The sequence below is a fragment of the Oxyura jamaicensis genome, chromosome 5 (genome assembly GCF_011077185.1).
Source record: "Oxyura jamaicensis isolate SHBP4307 breed ruddy duck chromosome 5, BPBGC_Ojam_1.0, whole genome shotgun sequence".
NCBI classification, from domain to species: Eukaryota; Metazoa; Chordata; class Aves; order Anseriformes; family Anatidae; genus Oxyura; species Oxyura jamaicensis.
Genome location: NC_048897.1, coordinates 12069445 through 12087719, shown reverse-complemented (window position 1 = coordinate 12087719; position 18275 = coordinate 12069445). Strand labels below are relative to the sequence as shown.

The 18275-nt window shown below is 38.3% G+C and overlaps 1 protein-coding gene across 2 annotated transcripts in view; it reads right to left on the bottom strand.

Annotated features, from left to right (window-relative positions):
• Positions 1-11051: 11051 nt before the first annotated feature.
• Positions 11052-18275, bottom strand: part of PRKD1 (protein kinase D1) — a 126317-nt gene continuing 119093 nt past the window's right edge. Inside the window, exons 18-19 of one of the 2 annotated variants that reach the window (XM_035327728.1) lie at positions 14795-14880; positions 11052-12023 (exon numbers count right to left, since the gene is read on the bottom strand). In XM_035327728.1, coding sequence (XP_035183619.1) covers positions 11805-12023; positions 14795-14880 — 305 coding nt within the window. In that variant the 3' untranslated portion in view covers positions 11052-11804. The remainder of the gene's footprint in view (positions 12024-14794; positions 14881-18275) is intronic. The other variant, XM_035327729.1, reaches the window with a different exon arrangement.

Below are 18275 nucleotides of genomic sequence, written 5' to 3'. Positions count from 1 at the left end.
TTTGGTTTTGTTCACATTGTTAGCCTTGGAAACCAACACAAAATTTATTCTACTCTGCACTTGAACAATGTTATCATATCCTAAAGTTTAATCATCTGTACATCTCTGTACATTCTCACGTGTGTCTCTTTGGCTAGCTGAAAGCAGTCTTGTGTTTTCATTTGCAACTTATGTCCATACCTTTCCATGCTCATCCTGTTGCCATGTAATATTTTCTCAGTCTCCCAGCTGAAGGAGAAGGAGATATAAAACTAAAACTAGAAGAAGGAGATATAAAACTAATCCAGTTCCAAACTGACCACTTCAGCAGTGCAGCTGTTTTGCCATCACGTTTCAAGAGCCTGTAGCAGAAAGGCTGTGTTGGAAATAGGTTTTATTAAATAAATATATAAAGGAGCCCTACCATGGCCAGTTTGGGTAGAGCTCATACAGGAATCATGTAAGAAGATATTCTAGGGGAAGAGATTATTATGGTTCACATATGATTCCTGATGTGCAGACAAACTGAAATGGTAGCAAGGAAAATATGACTACATGTAGTAAGAATGTGAGGGCTACAACACTGGCTACAACGTTGGCATCAGAAGCCAACAAAGGCTGGGAAAAGAAATTTCCACAGAAATGGAAAATCTTTTGTAATTATACAAAATTCAAACTAAAAACAACGAGATGTACTTGCAAGGAGGTGAAGTTACACATATTGACCTGCACATCTACTGGAAATAGAATATTTGCTTGGCAAGTTGTATTGGTGGATATACATAAGCTACACACTGAATTATTCAGTAGAGTTGGGTATCCATTCTTTTTTGTGCTGAAGATGGACTTGAGAAACACAGAATTAGGAGGCGATTGCAATCACAATGGTGAATAATAAAGCAAACCTTCAAAGTTTTCAGAATATATGAAGCCAGATACTAAACAGCTTGAAACTAAGAGAGTAGTGTGACAGAACAGGAGGATTATCTAGAAGTAAGCAGAAAGAAACCTAAGACCAAGAACCAGCTCACATCAATTTTCTGGTGGTTTTATGTCTTACTTTTTATTTTACTATTATTATTATTATTGTATACTCAAGTGTATTTCATGACAGTTCAGCTGTGCTTTTTAACTTGCTTTTCCCCTGTACTGCTTCTGCCTAGCTTTCAGAGAAGTCACTTAATGACATTTCATTTGACTTCTGTGGATATAAGTAAACAAGATTCATTTTTACTTGTGTGAGAATATTTTCTCTTTGACCAAGCTTTCTAAAGGAATTTCAGGATCTTATTTTTTTCAAATTTATAAAGGTTTTTGTGCAAGCTAACCTTTCTACTTCATAGAGACTCTTTGCATGATATGTTAATTATCAATTAAAGGGCCAATCATTTCAGTGAATGTACTTGAGTTATATGTTTTACTATTGTCTTGATGACTAATGTTCTTGGGGCATTCAGAACTCCTCCAAACAATATTCTGTGCAGCATTATTTCAAAATTTGTCTGGAAGTGTTGTTCTGTAAGCACCGTGTAAACTCTGCTGACAAGGAGCTACCAGAAGTGCTATATTGATTCCTAGCTGTTGGGCATCTGCTTCTATATTTAAAAAGATGTTATTGCTTTGTTATGGAAATTGAAGGCAGAGGGGAACCTTATTGTTCTAAAACACATGGTAATTAGCAGTGGCAGTGAAAGCTGTGAAACATTCTGAAATCAGACTGGAAGAGACTTAGCATTAATCTTACCACAAATTATCGTATTTTCATATGAAAAATGTCGTTGAAGACTGGCGCGTTACATACTTCGTGTATTCCTACGGCTTTGCAAAACCGGAGTGATTAGTGATTAATTTGGAGAAAAGCCTGAGGCCTCGGTATCGATCTCAGGCATGCAGCATCCCTGCCGGCCGGTAGGTGGCAAGGTATGCAAGCTCAGCCTGCAAGGGCTGCGACAGCACCGGCATCTGCGCGGCGCTGGGCTGCCCGGCAGGCTGTTGGCATTGCCAGTTTTCTCTGAGGCTGATTCCTTACTGAATATATATATATATATATTCTGTGATTAAAATGATATACAGAAAGAGGTCTGCGCTGTGTTGGAAGTATGAACTCGTTAATAAGTATCTTCTACCAAAAAAAAAAAAAAAAGATATGAAAGGAGATGTGGAATGGAGGAAAATCAGACAGTCCCTTATTTCACAGTTATCATGCAAATCAGACAACACAAGGTCTGGTTACTGGATGGCTCAGAAAATTGGCAATACCCTGACATTTTTGTCTTTGATCACTGGTTTGAGTTTAATCTAGGATGGTAATAGTTACTCGCTTGGCTCAGATGAGATAGTTTGGTGGTTTCAGGCCAACACACAATTGTCCACATCATAAAATGATGACAGCTACTTGGCAAAGCAATTTGAAAAAGGAGGCTAAGGCTTTGTTTGAACAATGAAGTTGTGCTAATGAAGTTGTGCTACTTATGTGGATTTAGTTAAACTGATATAATTGTCTACATCTAGTCATACTTGTATAACTCTTTCTGTATGAGTAGGGATTTAACGTCCGTAGCTGTAAGAGGCTTTTGTGCTCATGTAAGTACGTCTGCTCTAGAAGCTGTGCTGATATAAGTTTATTGGTAAAAGGCTACAACTTAGCCAATAAGGGAGAAGAAACATTGAGAGAGGATTAGAGTAATAAATGACATGGTAATTAATAATTCTGTGACATTTAAGACTATGGATATATGAATAAGTCAATGTAAAGCAAAGCGGACTTGGTACATTTAGTCCATTATTTTAAATATCAGTGATAGCAGAAATACTAAGCCTGAAAAATACTGTGTTGTTTGTAATACTAGTTCTGCACCCTCTGCCTTACCTAACCTTCCCACTCTTTTGTCTCATTCTCCAGAGCCAAAGAGGGATTATCTTCATAGGCTCTCTGCTATCACAATGGAAGGATTAGTAGGCTGTCCTCTCCTTCTGTCCAAAAGGAAGTGGTGGAAGTCCATGAGATGCAAAAGGAACTGGGTGGTTGCAAGGGGCCGTGGAAGGGCAAATGGAGGACAGGAAGCATCCTCATTGCACCAGGCACTGGAACTTCATCCACAGTGTGCTTCCAGGGGCAGGCAAGGTCAGCATAGCTACAAGGCTGGAAAAAAAGAAGAAATGTCAGTTCTAGTACTGTCACTAACTCCTCTAACCCCTTGATCAAAGAGTCTATTATGTCATGCAATCATGTTTTTTTTTTTTTTTTTTTTTCACATAGTACTCCTAAGGTTTTAAGTAGTATGAGCCATCAGTGACAAGCTAATCTATTTGTGTTTATATCCTTATTACATTGAGCTGCAAGATGGTTTCTCAATATTCACTGACAGCTGCTCCGCATTTTGCATGGGGTTAGGCAATACAAAGGTGCAGTTTAATCTAACATACTATGAAACTACATCCTACTTTGTGATAGTAATTTTTTAGCAATGTACTGGTAGATTTGTAGTGAATGTGGTCCAAAACTCATGGATCTGTTATGCTTGTTAGGAGGCCTTCAAGGGTTGTGCATTTGTGGACACTGTGATCTCTGAGATGGCTGTGGTTGCAGTCAGTATGTTTACAAGTTCTTTGAATGTCTAATAGATGGAGTTTATAAAAGACTTCTTTGTACATAGATTCTAATCCCCACTCCATGTACATAGTATAGTCTGTGCCTCCCACAGACCATCTCATCTAAGGATGCATGTTCTTTGGGCACATCCAAGTTGACCTGCAAGGGTGAGAAAACATCACCCAGAATGCCCACCTCTTCTTGGCTTTGAGTTCCAGATTACTGTTCCCAAGTCATTCATTTACTTTCTTTGTCACTTTGCCATCTACAAATGGAGTAAAATATAGAAATGTAATGAGGGGCTGACTGAGATTATTGTACATTCCTGCGTATTTTTGAATGTTGTATTTTCCAAGTGTCATTAGTTCCATAAGAAAAACAAGATATAAGTACATAAGAAAACTAAGATATAAATGGGGTTAATGTCTGACTGTGAAGGTAATCTTATTCTGAGGCTGCTTTTTAGGCTGATATTTTATTTTATGTTATTTTTTTCCTAATGTGAACTTGTTTAGTGCAAGCTAGTTCATGTGTTTAAACCTGTAACCCCAGCTGTGAAGGATGAAGAGTGGAATTTGCCTAACCACTCACAGATAGGCTAATATTCATAAATTTTTAGATAAAGTAAATGTGTTATACATCTCAGTAACTGTAAAAAGGGAAGCAGAATTCTGAATTTCTAGTTTTGCTTTGTGCTCTTTCCAGTTTCTTAGCATTGATTATTCATCCTAATCCTAATCCTACAGCTTCCTCTTTGAATTTACTGAAATGTTGTGACCTTGAAAATCAACAGTCTGTGAAATTTTTCCTTGCTGTTTTACCAAGTTTTTGAACAAGAAGGGATATTTAAAGTTTAAATATACAGTACTTTCTGATGATGCTTTCCTTGTTCTTCCAACTTTTCATTCATGGGCATACATGCACATACATATGCATATTGGGGGGTAAAGAAGCTTGTTTCAGGCCACAGTGGACACACACACACACACACACAAGGCATTACCAGGCTCACAGCAGTTAATCTTGAACTGGCCAATTTCCTGGATAGATTTTTGGTGTACAAACGTTCCCATTAGGATTAAGGTAATGTTGAGCTCATCCCAGGAGAATAAAGAGTACTCCTCATTAAAAGCTCCTTATTTCCTTTTGAGGGATTGCAGTCATAGGGTTCCTACTAGTAGGTCTCATTTTGCCTGTTACAGTTTTCTGGTCTGGGACCAAGAGCTGAATGTCTTCTCTGACCTTTCACAACTTTATGCCATGAATATGCTTCATTGTACATGTTTCTGTACATCCCTTTGACTAATTACAGTATAAAGCCTGTGGATATATGATACAATTTACACGAGCATAGGGTTTTAGCTTCACTTTAATTATTGTTTTTATTAAGATTCACATTCATAACATCTGTAGTGATCATCTGTAGTGAGCACATGTAGAGGTACAATGCCCTTATCAAAAGTGTCAGGGCTAAAACCCTCAGCAGACGTTAATTACTCATTAACTCACCTTTACATTCTATTAAAGACAAAAATCAGGAAGCCTGAGACACCTAGAAATCCCCAATGATTCAGGCTTGCAAGCTTCTGATTCACTTTCAAGAAATGCAATTAAAGATTCTGACAGATGATTTCTGGCACATTCATCTACAGTAGTTTTATACATTGCTGCCCTCACTCTCCATCATGCCCCTTTTCCAGTTGTCTCCCTATGGCAGAGTCAGTAGAATGAAGCATCACAGCTCTAACTCACAATCAGGCAAATTAGGTTAAACTCTAAGAGAAAAATAATGCTCAGGTGCTTTTGTGTGTGAAATAAGAAAGTTGAAGCATTCTGTTTTCACTCTAAGGCCAGTAACAAACAGCTGGGGGCTAAGACACAAACATCTTAAATGGCTGCAGCTGTTTACTTAGTAAATGTGAGCCAGGTCCCTTAAGTCAATTTTTATTTTTTCTTAAAAATATGTCAGTATACTTTTCACTTATTAAATTTAGTGATCTAACTGCCTCAAAATTAACTCATGCTTTTTTATGCCTAAGACAACAGTGGAACCAAACTGAAATAATTGCTTTTCAAAGGGTAGTTACTGGAACTTTCTGAAAAATCAGTTCCCATTAAAAGTGTAAGGGGTCATCACTGATAAGTCACTATTCATTTTGAGGGGTATATTGGTTAAAACTATTTAAGTTATATTTGGTAATGTGTCATAAATTCATTTTGGAAAATAGTTTTTCTGGAATAGAAATACTGCATCAGAATCTGCCAATTTTTTGTCAATCTTTGGCAGCATTCACATGCTTGCAGATTTTGGTATTTGCCTTAAAGGCACATTTTCATCATGGCTATTTTCCTTGTAGCTCCCCTGGTTGGCTTTCTGCATTGCAGCTATTTGCAGGATGGGGCCTCAGGTCTTCTAGGCTTGCAGTAGAGCTAGACACCCTTAGGTGTAGGACCATAGAGTATGGATTCCCAAGGAAAACATCTCATTTAATGGGACCTTTCAAAATAGCAACTTTTCAGTCTGAAGTGTAAGTACATTTTTCTTATATTCCTATTTGTGAACAGCTGATGTTAAGGTTTGTAGATGTGCCTGGTAAGGTAGCAAAATAGTTTAAAATTCTTATATATGTGCTCCCTGTTCTTCACCTCAGCTAAGCAAAAATTCAGGAAGGAGAAAATACAAATATCAGTTCACACAGTAGACGCACACATGCCTGGTTTGCAGCATTCTCTTGTTCCAGTTATTAGGAATATGCTGAGCAAAACTCCTGGATGAACATCCCATTGGGGTACCAAATTTGTTGTCACTAAAAAGAACCTGATCTAACAAGATAGTTCCTCTAGTTTATAATTGATTTGATTGAGCTTTTTCTTATACAGCACATGCACAGTAAACCAAAGAACTTGAGACCTTCATTCAGGTGCCAAAGGTATGGTCTTGTGGCAGAAAAAATAAAATAAAAATAAAATGTGTATCTGGGGAAGTGAGATGAGCAAGTCTGGGGGTGTTGAATAGCTCCAGGGGGAGAGTTCTTGTTTATCCGTGTTAGGCAGAGATTATCCAAGATGTCAATATTTTGGTAGACCTATCTCAATAATACTGCACTGTAATTCAATTACAAAAGTCTGATTGTTCTCTGTATGTTTTGTGGGCTGAAACCTTATATGGGGGGTATATGGTGCCTACTGATTCACTCTTAAAGTAACTGAGTAGCTCCTTGATAGTTGAACTGTAGTAGTTGCTTAAGTGTGTACTTTTTGCTCACCTTATTTGCTGAGCTAGTTAAACTGTCTGGACAAGGCATGGGATAAAGAGGGAATCTGAATTAATAAAGATTGTAGAAGTGAAAATATCAATTTACCATAAAACAGAAGTTCTAGCTACCAAGTACATGTTGGATGCTTTGCTGTGCTCCGCAGCTAAGCTTAGACACAATAAAACCATCCACACATGTATGATGATGTGTACACATGTGCTTGATATGCATATGTTATGTAGTGGCACAGCAGAAAAGTTTAAACACCATCAATCAGTCCTCAGGTTGATTGCATAACCTCATGTACAGCATAACTATTGTTGACTTTTGCTTCTGTGATGCATGAGTAGGAATTGTCAGACTAATGGAAAATCTAAAGACCATGATAACATGACTGCAGACCAGCCTACCATTCCTTTTCCCCATGAGAGACGAGCAGAGGAAAATCTTGTAGGACAACACAATCCCAGATTTGCTTCAGTAAACTGTGATGCTGATGTATCTGGAAGAGCAAGTTTCTGTTTAGGCTTTGGGCTAGGAATCAGTGAATTCATCTGTCTGGCTGAACTGAGAACAGTTCAAATTTCAGAGTATAGCATTTTTGAACAAAAGCAGGGAAAATCTTAATTTCTTACATTGGCTAATGGCAGATTCTTTTTTTAAAAAGCAATAAATATTTGCACAATAAGTACCTTAAAAGTGATGAAGAAAGAGGAGGAAAAAAAAAAAAAAAAAAAAAAAAGGTATGATATGCCTCTAGTAATAAAACGAGTTCCTTTGAAATCATTTTTAGGTGTTAGCCAGAATGTGTCTTAGAGTAGTAATTTATTTGTACTCTTGCTCAGCTCTATCGGTGAACAGTTTATCATAAATACTCTGTGAGATTAAGTATACTTTTATCAGCATAGGCTTGTGCTTAGCAAACTCTTGTGCGTGCTAGGCATTTTTATGGCAGAAGTCAGCAGATGATGGGGTTTAGTTTAAGTACTCAATGTGCTTTCTTCATGAGAAGTGGTACTGTTTCTACTTTTGTCACCCAACTTCTTAGAGATGCCATTGCAATCCTTCTGTTTTAATCTCCTGACTAGTGTCAATACTCAAGAAAAGAGTGTTGGTATGCTATTTGATACTTTTGAAAATTTAACTGTGTTGTTCAAGATTACGTTTGCTCAAGGGTTGGTGCACTAACAATAAATGAAAATAAGCCACTAACGAAATCCTGACTCACAAGAATTGATCAACGTGAAAGCAGAAATCTAAATCTTTGTTACTGGTTAACACAGAAGAATGAGACGACAAAATTAAATTACTTTGTGATAATTCCTTATGAACTGTCATGGTATCAGCATCTGAACAAAGTCTGTAAGATTCTGATAATTTTCCTCAATTTTCTTTTAGAAAAGTTAGCTAACATGGCTTGACTCCTGGAATTATTAAGGAAGAGTATGTAGTCATTATGTAATTATTATAAAATCATGAATCCACCACTGTACCTCTAGGTGGACTTGCTTTTAAATATACACACACAAATATATACACACATTCTGTCTTTTACCGACAGAAAACTGACAATCAACCTGAGTCTATTTTTATGTTTGTTTTACAGTTGACTTGAGTCTGAATGGAAAACAAACAAACAAAACCCACAGTGGCCAGTGGTGCACAGTGTTTCAAAATCAGGATCTTTACATTGTTTTAATTCAGACAGGTTATGCTGATTCTGACTAGGAAACTGATGATAATTTCCTGGATAATTACTTTTTTTTTTTTTTTTTTTTTTTTTTATTTGTTGTCATGCACTGAGGTGAATCAGCTACATATGTTTAGTCAGTACACATAATTACACTGAGGACTGACTGAAATAGAACCCAATACATGCCCATTCATAAATCGTTAGGTGTCCTTTATCATCATATTTGTCTTATGGCATGGTTAAGTACAGAAATGGAATTGGCCTGACTGATGAGTGCCCTCCATAATAATTAAGAGCTTTTACAAACACTTCTATTCTAAAAGCACAGTTGCATCTGGATATAGTTCTGTCAGTCTCCTGCCACTTTGTCTAGATGTTCCCGGAAGAAAACAGACCCTCCACTTGAACTTTCCAGAGTGCTCACTAGCTTTGTACGGACAGCAATACAACATTTACACAAAACCAGGACTCTAACCCTTACCAGTTGCATGGCCAAGGCATAAACAGTAAGGTGGACTTTCACAATCTCCTGCAAAACTATTAAGTACACTTCTGGTCAATAGTGCCAACTGGATAACATTGGAAATCCTGAAAAAGATACTAAAAGTATCTTAAAGGAAAATGCTGGAACTGAAGAAGGGTGATTAAACTGGCTATGGACACTAAAAATTTAGCCTTTTAGGAAAATTGTGAATGAAAATGTAGACATTGCAATATGGCAGAAAGTTCAACACATTTGAGCTCTGCCCAACCAGAATTGTTTCAGACAATATTACGGGGCTAGTGTTAGCAGAGAGCTTCCTTGAGGGTCCCATTGAAGTGGTCAAGGATTTATGAACTTGATTTGTTATCTTTCTTTTCTAGCAGCAGGAGCAGGGAAAAAAATGGAGCAGGAGAAGAGATTTATAAGCCATTTTTCACATTAATTTCAATTTGTTAAATATATTTTTTTCTGGTTTGAGTTAGGGTGATTTTTCTTCCTTTCTTCTAGTACATACTGTCTGTCCAGCTGAGGCCCAAAATACTTAAGAAAAAATCTTCTGGCTTTAGTCATGTTATGTATCTGGCCTAAACTTCTGGACAAAACTTTTCTGGGAGGAAAGAATGGATTTATCCATTGATGAAAAGCTCACAACTGTAATATAAAGCCAGGATTTGATTAGTAGAGGTTCAGGGGATGTAGTTGGTAGCTCTTTGTACACTTCTGCCTCACATCCCATGCATATTTTCTTTCTGTTTTTATCCTCTCTCTTCAATACCTGTATATTAAGTGGTTGTTTTTTTCCCCGCTTTTTTTTTGGTGATGGTGATATTTGTTTGTTTGTTTGTTTCCCAGAGATAGCCAGTAGCAGAGTAATTTTCAGCTCATCGCTGTTACTCTGGCATATGTTTAAAAGTACATCCTGAATCTCTTCTCAAAGTTAAGACTAGATGGGTTACAGTTAGAAGACTATACGTTAGAAATTGAAATCACTTATCAGAGGAAGGAGGGCAGGAGGGATCCATAGTACACTCTCAGTTCAGCAGAACCCAGTGGAAAAGCAGAAGCAGTACATTCTTCTAAAAACTAAATCTGCATAAATTTCACTGATACAAAATCAATGTCCTCAACTGTCCCCCTTCCCTCCCCAACCCCCACCCAAGTATGTTTCAAAACTGACTGAATTCATGTTATAAAACCATTTCAAGCAGATTCTTTAGAAAGTGTTTTACAGGTACACAGGTTAGCTGGCAGTATTTTCTTACCTACCTCCAGATGGGTTTCTTAATGATGGACTTTATTGAAAGCAGCCCAGACGAGAAGGACCTGGAGGTGTTGGATGACAAGAAGCTCAACATGAGCCTGCAATGTGTGCTTGCAGCCCAGAAAGCCAACTGTATCCTGGGCTGCATCAAAAGAATCGTGGCCAGCAGGTCGAGGGAGGTGATTCTCCCCCTCTGCTCCTGTGAGACCCCACCTGGAGTACTGTGTTCAGCTCTGGGGCCCCCAGCACAAGAAGGACCAAAATGAGTCCAGAGGAGGACCATGAGGATGACCTAGAGGACTGAAGCACATCTCCTATGAAGACAGGCTGAGGGAGTTGGGGCTGTTCAGCTAAGAGAGAAGAAGACTGGAGAGATCTTACAGCAGCATTCCAGTACCTAAAGGAGGCCTACAGGAAAGCTGGGGAGGGACTCTTTTTCAGGGAGTGTAAGCTAGGAGGAGTAGTGGGTTTAAACTAGAAGAGTGTAGGTTTAGATTAGATATAAGGAATAAATTCTTTACTATGAGGGTGGTGACGCACTGGAGCAGCTTGCCCAGAGAAGCTGTGGATGCCCCATCCCTGGAGGTGTTCAAGGCCAGGCTGGATGGGGCTTTGGGCAACCTGGTCTGGTGGGAGGTGTTTCTGCTCATGGCAGGGGGTAGGGGTTAGATGAACTTTGAGGTCCCTTCCAACCCAAACCATTCTATGATTTTATGAATATAACTTAGCCAACCTAATTCTGATGCCATTCCAGGGATATTTTAAACAGGAATATTACTCCAATGAACCCATTTTAACAAGACTTTTATTGAAAACATACACAAAGTCAACATGTTACTTAGCTTCTGAATGTACATATTAGAGAATATTCATATTAAAGAAGAATATTTGAAAATTTTAAGAAAAAGGGAAATACAACTGGCATATACTGCAGTTTACATTACTAAGGCATTTAGGCTTAAAAGCAGGTTGTACCATGTGTGTGTGTCTATCTATATACACAAACACACAAACACACACAAGTTATCTGATTTTAAACTGTACAGTGCTATGCAATTTGTTATTTTTTTAATTTTTATCACACTAAATATTTTTTTACCAAATAGTAGAAGTTGTTCACAGAACAGCAGTAATAATCTACTCTTCAAGAGTTTGCTTACAATTACAATACTAAAGATGCAAAAAAAAAAAAATATTCATGGGAAAGTTCTCTCTTACCAAATTGAGGCTCAAGTAAGAAAAACACTAGTTTGCAAAGGCACCGTGGAGACAGGTTTTAATACATTAAATACAACATGAATCATTCACAATAACAAGTTTAGTGTTTCTGGGAACTTTTGTAAATACAACACAGTTGGTCACACAAAAACGTTTCTGTTGATTTGTCTTGGCAACTCAGATGTATCAACAGTGTAACAGCATAACAGCTTTGTTCCCATCTGACAGAAAATAATGGCAGTTCTGCAAGGCAAACGTTAAACCTGACCGTATGTATTTATTAATTCCACAGTGTTTTGACAGATTATAAGGGATGCAACTTAAAGGATGCTGACACGCTCACTGAGGGCTTTCATTTCCGTTTCTTCTAGCTTGGTGTTTTCATTATGGTTAGCACTTGGACTGATAAGGTGTGCTGGATACTGCAATCCATGTTCTCCTGAATACTGTTCCCATCGGGAGTCATCACTTTCATGGGTAATGTAACGTTCCTCCATTTTACATTCAAGTTCCCTTAAATCTAACCAGGTTTGATAGTCCTGAAATAAAGTAATAGCATTGGTTTTTAACATTTCTAAAATAAATGACATTCTCTTCTACTACCAATAATATACAAAGTGCTACTAAGTCGGCAATTTGAGTATCATGCATGCCTATTGCCCCAGAACAGAAAAACCATATAATCAATAAATATGAAATCTGCCTACAGAAATAGGTATCATATTCAGAGCACTGTCTGTCAAATTAATTTTATTAAACTCTGTTGTAAGTATAGTATGGAGATATTACAGATTGTTTTGCAGGATGTATGAACAGAATACAGATTTCTGTGATATGGCATGGGTAGTAAACAATTCCTTGCACTAGTCATAAGATGTAAGGGGAAGAAGAAACATCTTTAAATCAGACTTCTACACCCACGTGATCAGTGTAAGATAGTCAAGAAAGTTTGTCTCACTATAATAGTGCAGGGTATGAATTCAGCTTGAGCTAGAAAAAAATCTGGTTTTCCAAACTTAGGCAAGTAGTGCTGTGCTCATATAAATGCATACATCTAAATATCAAAGCTACATTGGAACTCTGTTTTGACAGTCAACAGTAAGGTTGCAAACACATTTGGTTCTCTTTAACATGCTCTGCAACCTCTGATCTACCCAAAGCATATCTCAAGTTCAATAATTACTTTTCTTATTCCCACCCAAAGCATCCATGAAGCTGCAGTAATAAAGCCAATCCTAGTCCCACCCACCCTAACCTCTGCTCACAGCTCTGTACCCAGTTTTATTTTTTTCTCATCCACTTTGTTATTACTTAAGAGACAACCCTGGTCACCTAGCCAAAGCATCAGAAAGCCCACACGCTGTAAATGCACAGAAGACTTCACTATTTGTTTCTTGCATCCTTAGGCCCACTTCTTACACAGACTTCCTCTCAGAAATAATCTCTACCTCTCGCTCCCCTGCTCCCTTTCCTTCACCCATGAGCTTGGGCTTTTCTGGAAGGAGGACTCATCCATGGTGCTAAAGCTGCTGTTGTACTGCCTTGCCTTGGTTCACCTCCATTCACTATTGCACAAGTGACAGAAGTGAACATAAAGACGTGAAGGATGATGTCCCATCACATGAGAAAGCCAGCAGCCCTGCTGCAGGACTTAGCTCAGATCACCTCTCTGGTCCCCGGAGGCCCAGACAAATGCATTCTGTAATGGTTGCCAGGAAGAATGCAGTCTTGGAGGAAAAAAATATAGGGTGAAAGCAAGCCCAGGAGATATGCCCCTGGGGAAGACAGGGGGTGTGGTGGGAGGTTGCAGCCCTTTTCCTCCTGTTCCAGCAGGTCACCCTCCACTTTGAGAAACATTATTCAAATGAAAGGTACTGGAATATGACCCAGGTCTTAGTTCAGATAAAGATTCCTTTGGGACTGTAGACTACGCATCTGATCTGCACCATGCCTGTGGATGATTAGTTTCCTATGTACATATATGCATCCCTTGGGGGATCCTGTGGGCTGATGTCCCAGCCTGGCCTTGGCCTTTCCCTATTGTCAGGGAGGTGCCCAATGCCTGGGGCTGCTCTGGCCTGTCCTGTTTCCTGGCTGCTCACTGCATTGATTCTGTTTTACATGTTTTAACTTGCAGTGACTTTGTTGTTGCCAGGATAACAACTTAACATAAAGGAACAGAAGACAGTGCAACGGATGATAGCATGTCAGAAATTCATAACATTTCAGTTTCCAGTTGAAGACTTCAACCAAAAGTGGCTAATGCATTTCCCTGAAAGAATATAGCTTCACTAGCTCTTCTAATAACTGAAGTGGCAGCCTATTCATTAGTTTTAATAAAAGTGAATCAGGGCACCATGTGTGAATTGATGACACCAAGCTGAGTGATGCGGTTGATACAACAGAAGGAAGGGAAGCCATCCAAAGGGAGGGTATTGTTCCCCTCTACTCTGCCCTTGTGAAGCCCCACCTGGAGTCCTGCATCCAGGTCTCAAGCCCTCGGCACAAGAAGGATGTTGATCTGTTAGAATGGGTCCAGAGAAGGGCCACAAAGATGATCAAGGGGCTGGAGCACCTCTCCTACGAAGATAGGCTGAGAGAGTTGGGGCTGTTCAGCCTACAGAAGAGAAGGCTCTGGCTCAGTACTTAAAAGTGATTTATAAAAATGATGGAGAGCAAATCATTGCTCAATCAGGTAATGACAGGGGAATAGTTTTAAACTAAAAGAGGGGAGATTTACATTAGAAATTAGGAGGAAATTCTTCGCTCAGAGGGTTGTGAGGCACTAAAACAGGTTGCCCAAAGAGGTTGTGGATGCCCCAACCCTGGAAGTGTTTGAGACCAGGTTAGATGAGGCCCTGAGCAACCTCATCTAGTGGGTGGCATCTCTGCTTATGGCAGGGGGGTTGGAACTAGATGATCTTTAAGGTTCCTTCCAACCCAAGCCATTCTATGATATGATTCTATGATATGTTGGGGCAGACCCCAGGCAATTTGATAATGCAAGTTGAATTATAGACTATCTATCTATATATGTTCTTAGCAGACAAACTAAATATATTTCTTTAGTGTACTTTGAAAACATGAGAGAGTTTAGTATTGGAATCTCATACTTCAAAAATTAATTAGAATATATACACAAATTGGTGAAGGAATATGAGGTTCTCAGGATCAGAAAACAACTTTGTGTTTGTAGATTTGCCTAAATTCTATTGTACTTAAAGATGAAAATTTTTATATACGTAGAGACTAAATACTCAGGAAAACAAACAAACAAACAAACAAACAAACATGGAGTTTGCAGCAATACCTGTAACCATGGATGGCTTAATGTTTTGTCCACACTGTAGCGCTTTCTCATTTTCACTTGCAACAAATTATTTATGAGATCGATAGCTGAAAAGGAATAATATTAGAACAAATCAGTTGAAATATATTTGTATATATAAACAGAGACAGACAGGCATGATAGAAGTAAAAAGGGCAATTTTTCCTCCATGCTCCAGCTTTTTCAACCTATATTCAGTGTTGATACCCCTGAAAGTAGCCATGCAACCCTTCCTAATGGGATTACAGCTGTTTTACTAAATAGTTGCCTGCTAGCTAGTGTATTGTCTACCTCTTTGTGTTCATTTGCAGGCATGTAGCAAAGACTGAAGAAAATTCTCACTCAGCTTCTGCTCAAATGAAAAAAAAAACACAAACTCATGTAAGTGAGGGCTACCGTATACTTCAGGTTCTACAGCAGTTTACAGTAAACAGGTAGAGGGGTACCTTTGCCAGATAGACTTTTCTGTGTGTTTCTGCCCCAAGAGGATGGTGTGAACTGTTTGCAACTCCTGAGTACCTGACTTGCCATGCTTTTCATACAGCCAGTATGGAAGCAACCACTCTGTGGCCCTGACTATGGGTCTCAGTACTATATCCTGGAAAATTTGCACAACAGTCTGTTGGACATGTGCAGTAAGTCTGACAGACAAAGCTATTCTTAGCAATAACTGACTGCCATTAAAACAGCCCTGGGTTCCTGGTGCTGAATATTATCTTGGAAATCAAAGCAATTGTGGGAGTAAGATGAAACAAATTTCAGGAATTCTGGCAAAGAAGGCACTGCCAGAGATTCTGAGCCATACTCCTCTTGGAGCACATGGTCTTAATTTTGTTTTCTCTGTTGTGGACAAACAGATTTTTAGCTATCATCTCGTTTAGTGTACAATTCATGCTACATTCTCTAATTTATGTTTATTTTGTTCCCTCTCAAAAAGTCTGAGAAGCAGCTGTGGGATCAGAAAGCCAACAGGACCACTACTGATAGACGGCAGCACTCTGAAAACTTGTTTTCCAAAACAACAGGGTTAATCTTTTTCCTCTTTATTGATAAGAAGTTCTCAAGTTCCAGGCTATGAGGAAGAGACAGAAAAGTTAGTCAATATTACAGTCCAAAAGGGGTACAGGGAACAGGGAGGGATTTCTATCTTGTCTTGCATTCAAGTTTAGATGGGCAACTGGATTATAACTAAAGTATGAGTGTAGGTTATTTTGTTTATTTCCTTCTCAAAGATTTCACCTATTTTGAAAGACAGGCACCTATGGCCTGTACTTCATAAAAGATGTCATGTGGATCTCCCTGACTGAATGCTTTAGGTCATATTTTTATTGTCCTTAGAGAAAACAGCCCTTAAAATGTTTTGAAAATCATTTGCCATCAGAATGAATGCCAAGATAACTGCTAAGCCTCAAAAATAAGAGAACTTTAAGAGGCATATAACTATGCTTCAGGATATTCCTGGGATTTGCATGACAGTGACAGCCTGGAGAGCTGCCTGCTTTTCCTTTTGGATAGAATGCAATCAAACACACCAAAGAATAAGTTATTAACATCGCAAGAAGAGGTAGGGTTTCCTTAGAGAAGGGGATAACTAGTTTATGATGCTCTTACAGGTTTGAGTAGCTTATATCAGCTCTCTGTCTAGCACTCTCATGGATTATAGGGTAGATGTCTCTGTTCATAACTCTGGACAGGAAAGCAACAGACACTTCTCTGTAGAGGACATCAGTAGCACTTGAAATAGAGGACCAGCTTAGACTTGATGCAAGCTTCTACTGCTTTTAGGGACTGGAACCATCAGCTTGTCATAATGATCTAGTTTTACTGAATGCAGAGCTTCAGATTTCTTGTTTTCTCTCTTTCCCCAAACAGTGAGACTCAGGTTAACTTGAGCTCCAGCCTTAAAGTTAACGCAGTTTACACAGATGATCTGCTTGTTTCACCACTGGAATATTGCTCTCTGTAAAAAGTTTCTGATTGCGTGTTTCTGATTCTTTACCTAAGGTTGTTTTCTCCAGGAAAGTTTTGAATTATTGCTTGTCCCTTAGTTAGCAATATAAATAAGCACAAATGCAAATGTAAGTATTATGAGAATTTATCTTCCAAACTATCGTATATAATTCCATCTATTTAATACTCTTAAGTTTTCAAATGTAAGTGAAGAATGAGATCAAACATGAGCTTCAACAGCAAAAAGCATTTGCTGTTTTTACCAGAAAATCATGCAATCCAAGCAAAGCCTCTTCTCAAGCATAAGAGTGCTAAGTATCAGTTAGAAGTCAAGATGCAGCTGCCACATACTGGCAGCAAAAGGACAGTGCTGTGTAAAGGAAAGCAGAAGCAATACAGACAGCCAGAGTGCTGAAACTGAAGGATTAAATGATTTTCTTAGGGATCTGGAATAGTCTGTTACTGAGAGAATTCTGACTTTAACTGGTGTTAGATAAATTAGAGAGGTTCAGACACTGATATGTGTCACTATTTATAGGAAATGAGGAAAGATCCTGCTTACTCTCTCTCTTTCAGCTTACAAAAAATCATAAGCTGTCCTGATAGCCATCACCTAAAATAAGCTGATCTGGCTACATCACATAAAATGTGCCAACAGTAAGACACATGTTGACTCAATATCAGAATTTGAAAAAAAGAGCATATAAATAATAATATTATGTTTACTTTACAAATTGTACTGCTTAAAAACACTGGATATAAAAATGTATAAGCTATTAACAATTACTTTAGACATACAACTCAAATGTGATTCGTATGAGTCACTCGGGACCAAACTGGGCTACCATAACTTAGGAAACAAAATTTTCTGTCTAGAAAGAAAAAGCAGTTTTGAAGAAAGTGGGGAAACTACACTCTATTTTTAAGTACATTTTATGAACTAAAGACTAATTTTTTTTAAAATGGTTTTAAAATAATCCTTGTCACACATTTTTAGAATTTTATAGTTTGACAATATTTCTCTGCAAAAACATTGTACAACTTTATACACAGTTATTAATAAATGTAGAAGGTTCAGAAAGACCACCTGTGGTCTGAACATCTTTTATGGAATCCAGCAGGTATTGTCAAGGAAGTAACTAGTATGAAAGTTCTAAGAGGATTATGGTACAGCTTTTCCAAACACCTTTATGGGCTCCTGTTTATTTCCCCTGATTAAGGTAGGGCCACCTGAGGGCTTATCAAGTTTCAGGAGCTGCAGACTTTGCTGAACAGGATAAACCAGCCAGCTGTTCCTCCTAGCTTCCAAACAACATGACTACTCGTCATTTAGATAGCTGAACATTCATCAGAATCCCAAATGAAAACATTCAAACACAGCTTTAAAAAACTGTAATTGTTTTTCGGTTGCATTTTACTGGAAGAACTTACTGAGTCAGGAATTACATGTGTCTAAACTACTTACAGAAGTTTGTTAGTATAGCAAATAATTCGTTGTAGTAAAGACACAGTA